General features: G+C 40.6%; 1 protein-coding gene across 1 annotated transcript; it reads left to right on the top strand.

Annotated features, from left to right (window-relative positions):
• Positions 1 to 4238: 4238 nt before the first annotated feature.
• Positions 4239 to 6961, top strand: LOC134669327 (uncharacterized). Its single transcript, XM_063526837.1, has 4 exons — positions 4239 to 4469; positions 5248 to 5393; positions 5846 to 5996; positions 6854 to 6961. The coding sequence occupies exons 1-4, from the start codon at positions 4239 to 4241 to the stop codon at positions 6959 to 6961; spliced, it is 636 nt and encodes a 211-aa protein (XP_063382907.1).
• Positions 6962 to 7070: the final 109 nt, after the last annotated feature.

Raw genomic sequence — 7070 nt, 5'->3', positions numbered from 1 at the left:
ACGAACCGTAATCACATAATACTACGATACAGTCTAGTTAGAGTTACATTACAGGGCTATTGTGAGTATTGGATTAATAGTTGGAAGGGGAAGCGCAATGTATTGGAGGTTAAGGTCAGTTTCCGAAGCCGGCCGGCGGATTATGGACATTGCGGACGGACGGCGGTTGGTCTAAGTGATAACATGATAAGGAAAGGATATAATAACTAAGTATGATGTTTGTCGTGGATTTTTCATATGGTACAATTTAACTACTAAAATACCTAAAGTGGCATCCATTCAGAGTGTATTCAAACGGGTCTTTGCCTCATAGCTTTGCGCCAGTTGTGCCGCCGACATTTATTATTTTAAGTTATTTTTATTTTGGCGTGAATTGTATTTGATTTCCCCTAATTAAGTTCAAGACACTGTCAGCAAAAGGCATATGATTAGCCTTTATTCACATGCCTTTTGTGAATTGGCCCACGCCGCTAGCGGCCAGCTGCCACACACGTTTTTCTATCAATGTGGACATTTTTTGCAAACGCGCCTGGCGCTATTCTGCATGTTATTGTAAAATTAACTCTACACCCAGGATATAGTGTTGTTTTTTCAATAAAACTAAAAGATTAGTAACGTCAGTAACGTATTCCTGATGAATTGTAATGGCCCAGCGTTTGCTCATTTTATATCGTTATCTATAAAACACTCTACGAATCATAATTGTGATATTCGATTATAGTGTAAATAATTAATTTTGTACCTACTCAGCAGATTTGTCTCTCAGTGAAATAAAAATCATATTAGGAAAATATGTATACCTAATGCCTCTTATTTTTTACTTAGGTACTTACCCACGGCCCCGACGGGTCACAATACAATTTCCTAAACGAGATTTCTTTAGTGTAATTTTATATACCTAATTAGTATTTTTTAATCGTTTTATGTAAGAACGGTAAATAAAACGAGAATAGTCGTGAACATCTAATAAAGCGCTGAATCCACGCGAAAACAGGATAATAAACGCTTATCTAAATTAAATATCCATTCGCATGTCAATTTTTAAATCCGTGGTAAACACGTTGACAATATACAGAAATCCAAGCAAAAGCGCCTACCACGTCGACATGACTCTACTGTATGTTACCTATGCCAGTTGTTCACGAGTTATGGACGTGTTCTATTTTGTATGTACGGTAAGGACATAGGCATTTTTTAACCGACTTCCATTTCATAGAAGGAGGAGGTTGGTAATCGGTTGTGGCTATGTTTTTTTTTTCTATGTACGTTCACCGATTATACTCCGACATCCGCAGTCCGATTTGAGTAATTCTTTTTTCGTTTGAAAGAAGCTACCTCCGAGTTGGTCCCATTTTAATTTGGTTCTGTTCTGATGATGGGATCCACGAGGAATTGAGGGAACTCCTCAATTTTTAAAGGCACATACATAGTGATTTGGGTGTTTTCTACAGCAATTCGAGTATTTTCTCCCGAAAACCACCACTTTGATGAAGTAGACCTGATGATGATGATTGTTTTGATGATAATGATGATGATTTTTTAAGTGTAGGATGTTCAGCGATTACTCCGGCACCTGTGATCCGATTTGAGTAATTCTTTTTTTGTTTTGAAGTAGTTACCTCCAAGGTGTTTCTGTATTATTTTTGGTTCTGGTCTGATGATGGAATCCATGAGGAATTGAGGGAACTCCTCAGTTTTTAAAGGCACGTGTAAAGTGATTTCGGTGTTTTCTAAAGTAACTCGAGCATTTGCTTCCGAAAACCGCCAATTTGATGTAATGCAAGTGTAGCCTTACCACGAGTTTGACATTGACATATTCGCTAAGTTAGCGACGCTAACGCTTCTTAACTTGCTCGCACTAATATGCCAGTACGAGCGAGATGCAAAAAAAGTAAGTTACACACACGCTAGCGAATAAATCAATGTCAAACTCTTGGTAAGCTGGTTAGGGTTAGGAGTTAAGGGGTCGGGGAATGGTGGTTGAAGGGCTGCTGGTTCAGGGTCGAGGGGTTCATGGATCAGGGGTTGATGCGCTGTGAGGTAGAGTGATCGGGGGGTTGAGGGATTGGGTCAGTGGCGGGGCGGAGGATGGATTTAATGTAGTGACAGGAATTATAATTTCCCAGACGGACTCGAGAAAATTCCTGATTACATTTATTAAAGTAAGTACTACACGAATTTAGTGTTAATCATGATGTTGTTTTTCATTCATGCGTTAATTGCGCTCTTAACAATGCGTTAAAACTAAAAATGGAAAAATAAAAACTTTTTACAAAAAAAAGAAAACCGACTTCAAAAAGGATGAAATAAAATATTATCCTTTTTAAGTCTATGTGTTACCAACTGATATGTTACAACAAGAAGATGACTGTTTTAGTTTAGTCGACATAATGAACTAGGTACTCAATGTCAAGCAAGCTATTCAAATGATAACGCGTGGCGAAGCGGTAATTTTCCAGTAGATATCTATACGTATTTCGTTTTCATAATGTTAGAATACTTTGCCCAACGAAATACATCGGGATGATAGGGCTACAACCGCGAAAATCGAAGTTCGCGAATTGCGGGGATCTTCCTCTTTTACTCCAATGATGGCGTAGGTAATTAGAGTGACAGAGAAAAATCCCCGCAATTTGCGAATTTCGGTTTTCGCGGTAGCCCCTCAGATTATAATTACGAAAAATCACGTGACGTTGTTTAATAAGTTTCAACTGGCGTGTTCTATCAACCATTATCAACTTTGGCTAGGCCCCCAGGAGCTTAATACAACAGTGGCAGAGATAAGAACGCAATGGCGATTAGTCAATCGGCTAAAGTTATGACGATACAAGTTTAGATATTGAGTAACCCTCTTATTCATAAACGTTTACTGATGTTGACAAGCCGATAATAATCGTTTGTCCCTGTCCATCATACATTTACGTCGGAAAGGGACAAACGATTATTATCGGCTTGTCAACTTTAGTAAACGTTTATGAATAAGGGGGTAAGAGTATAATTGAAATTTGAACTGTTTCTATTTATAAAAATAATTGATATTTGATAAACTTAACATAATATTTTTGTTAGATATCAATTTAATTGTTTGTTAACCTCAACAATGATAATAGGTATATGGTCACTCACACCCACAAGCTTATCATCTGGTAACAGTTTGCCTGTAGGTAGGTTTATGAAGTCAACGAGATTCCGCCCAAAACAGCGATGAAAATAAGGGTCACATCACACGACCCTTTTGGCGGCGGGTGTTACATTGAATTTTTTTTTTATTTCTTTTCGTGCAAATGTATTAAGATTATCAATGTGTAATTTCGTAATTTGTATCGTTTCTTATCTTTTAGGTTATGGGCCAAGGCTGTACAGTCAATGTCGAATACAATATGTTTACATTTTTCGCCTTATTACAAAGGAGTAAGGTGCAAAAGTCTAAACGTCGACTGTACGTAACAATTGTAGGTAAGTATATGAGTGTTATTAAGACTATAAAGTAGCCCAGTTGTATTCCTAACCTGTCACTATTACAGTTATTATGTCATTTTCCAGTATATCAATATCGGGCTAATGATATCTAATGATAGCAAATAGCAAACCTTTTTGGTTAGGTGTACGTATGTTTGTAGTGTGTACCTAAAATATATACCTAAGATAAAAAAGTTCTACTGTGCAAATAAGTTTTATCAAGCCAATGCACTATCGCAATGTTCTCACGTAAATAAGATAAGGTAGGTATGTTTACCTAAATGTACATAACCAAATCACATAATCATCCTAATCTAAATTATGTGATCGACGATCATCCGTCATTAAAATGTTATCAGAAATTCATTAGTATCAAATGCCACACTCAAAGTTTACGTAATTTTGGCGTTCATTTTACCTTCACCATATTTACCTATTCGCTTTGATATAAAAACACATTGAATACCCACGTTCCTAAAAACCGGACAAAATAAACAGTATAGTCTAGAAGATAAACTTTTTAGACATGTTTGTAACTTTTTAGACGCAGGAAAATAATAAATAGGAGGTTTCGTGTACTGACCCCGAATAATGTCGAAAACACTGCCAATATAAAATTAAAACGACACAACATTGCAAATCAATAGCAATAAAATTACGTTGTTACAAGATCAACACAGTGACCGCTAGCAGAGACGGCCATTGTTTCTTCGTCTCCCTAGTGACCACCAGAAGAACCTTGCGGCTTTTCCCTAATAGCCACCAAAACTGTCATAGATATGTATTTATTACTAACAAAGCTCTTACCCTTATGCATTTTTCCGCTGGTGACGTCACGCGCCATCGTAGCTCCAACTCACTTATTCCTGAGCCGAGTGGGCCCATGCGCCGACTCGCCCAAGATGGCGGTGAGAGTGTCCGAGCTGAGCATCATGCGCCGGTTCTACGACTTCATACTGTCGGGACAACTGAATATTACTGGGAATTTCAGTGATGGCTGGGATATCAAGGTCTGTTTAATGTCTTTTATTCAAGTTTAATGCATTTTTACCATATTGAAATGTCCATAGCCATTAGTGGTGATAGGGAACAGGTACCGAGCTGGGGAGTAGGGCTTAGGTATTTCCGATCAGATGGATGTTTGCAGATCGTATTGACACCGCATTTTATCCGGTTCGAAGGGCCACCAGCAATATAAATCATCGCAAAACTATACCAAAATGATGTGTTATGCTTTCGTACCTTAAAAAGAAAATAACTTATAAGTAGATCCATTTCTAAGCATGTCTGGTCTACGTAAAACTTATATCGGAACATATGCTGTTATCAATGTTTAGAAGTACGTGGTAGACGCATTTCGTTCAATAAAATAATTCTGACCTGTTCTACTTACCTTTTATTGCTATTAGTAGGTACCTTCTGATCCTTAAATAAAAATATGTTACTATACTGTAGAACTGTAGATATAACAGACCGAGTAGCCAACATAACGCTCCGTAGCGAACGAAACGCAACTGTCTCCGTCGCACTAGTATATACGAGTGATAGAGAAAGATGACTATGCTACATCACAGAGCGTTAACGATTTGCACGTTGACTAGGCACCCTGAACAGGGCTATAACCGCGAAAATCGAAGTTCGCAAATTGCGGGGATTTTTCTCTGTCACTCTAATTCTCTGTCTAATTGTAATTACGCCTTCATTGGAGTCAAAGTGAAGGATCCCCGCAATTTTGCGAATTTCGGTTTTTGCGGTAGCCGCTCAGTAACGAAATACAGTGACTTTTAGGCAACGATGCAGAAGTGCCCAGACATACGCAACACCGACACGTGCGACCACTACCGGTCCTTCACGGTCGTCTCCGGCGGCTGCAGCGGCGAGAGTTTGCCCGGCTTCGATCTCTACAGCATGTTCTTCCACTACCTGAGTCCCAAGCGAGTATCTATGCCTTTCCTACTAGTCTCAGGGACACTTTACCCACACTAGCGTCTTTTGAGCGTCGGGGTCTAGTCAGCGCTTTGGAAAATGGCGTCGCAGTTGCGCCAACGTTGCGTAGACGCTTGGGGTGGCCCTCACGGTTGTTGCACACTAGCTCGTGTAGTCGACTTCAACCTCTACCTACCGGTTACAAGACTCATTTTCTTTCGTCCACGGAGATTCCACCAGTAGGCAGGAAAAGAAAGAAAGAGTAATCTATACCTACAGCAAATTATTTTACTACCGGAGCTCCAAACTACCAGTTTGAGAATAAGTTGAAGTAATAATAACTAGCCAGAGCCTTAGCCACTAGAGTTTCAAATCGACACACAAACTATACCGATCGTTCATAGCGTGTATCTATCCCCCTGTACCAATCACATTTACCTTTTTTTTAAATCACTTTCAGAATGAGTTGCCCAATAAAACCTGGGCAGTACCGCATTGACAACTACCCGTTCTTCACTGAGGACAACTACCTGGCCGTGACGGAGGCTAAAATATCCACCAGTGTGTTCGGGTACACGGTGCGGCTAGACGGCTATAGCGACTCAGAGCAGGTGAGCCCATTATGTATAACGCATAGACTAGGAATCCTCTAGACACTCTACAGTAGACCGAGTTTAGAGCAATATTTCATGCAACCGGTGATGCCAAAAATGCGGGGGTGCGCGGAACGAGGTGAGCGAGATCCCGTGCCGTGATTGGTCCGTTCAAACGACGAACGAGTTCACGGACGTCACACAAAGACACTTTCGACTCGAACATGGAGTAAAATTACCGTATGCGTGGCAGAGGGGGTAGCGCGACTATGCTCAGTCTGGAGGATGTTTTGTGCATAACGGCTCGGCCACGACATCGAGTGACTTGCGACGGCGGGAGCGATAACCATAGGTTCGAGCGTGACACATCTATCGGACCTTTCTCTCCTACGGTGGCCGCTTACCATCAGCTGGGCCATGTGCCAGTTTGCCACCGACGTGGTATATAAAAAAACCGGCCAAGTGCGAGTGGGACTCGCGCACGAAGGGTTCCATATCATTGCGCAAAAACGGCACAAAACACGTTTGTTGTATTAAATATGGGAGCCCCACTTAAAGATTAATTATATTTTGTTTTTAGTATTTGTTGTTAGAGCGGCAACAGAAATACATCAACTGTGAAAATTTCAACTGTCTAGCTATCATGGTTCATGAGATACAGTAGTCTGGTGACTTCAAACTTCAACATTTATTCAGCAAATAGGCCACAAGGGCACTTTTACACGTCAACATTGAATTTACATACAAGCAAAAATAATAACAATACATCAACACTGACTGACAGACGGACAGCGGACTCTTAGTAATAGTTTTTACCCTTTGGGTACGGAAGCCTAAAAAGTACATTTTCCTTAAAAGTACGTGCTCTTCTACAGATACTGTGCGTGGAGGCGTACCTGCGTCTGCTGTACCTGCGCGACCACAACTGGCTGGACCTGGAGGCCGCCGCCACCGACCCCCCGCCCACCGAGGAAGACGACTAGTTTAAACCAATCATCAATTCGCTTACCTTTGTCCCATTTACTTGCCTTTGTCCCATTTACTTGCCTTTGTCCCATTAACTTGTCTGTGTCCCATTCACTTGCCTGTGTC

This window comes from Cydia fagiglandana, chromosome 12 (assembly GCF_963556715.1).
Source record: "Cydia fagiglandana chromosome 12, ilCydFagi1.1, whole genome shotgun sequence".
Taxonomy (NCBI): domain Eukaryota; kingdom Metazoa; phylum Arthropoda; class Insecta; order Lepidoptera; family Tortricidae; genus Cydia; species Cydia fagiglandana.
The sequence above is the reverse complement of the archived record's forward strand: the minus strand, read 5'-3'. Positions and strand labels throughout refer to the sequence as shown.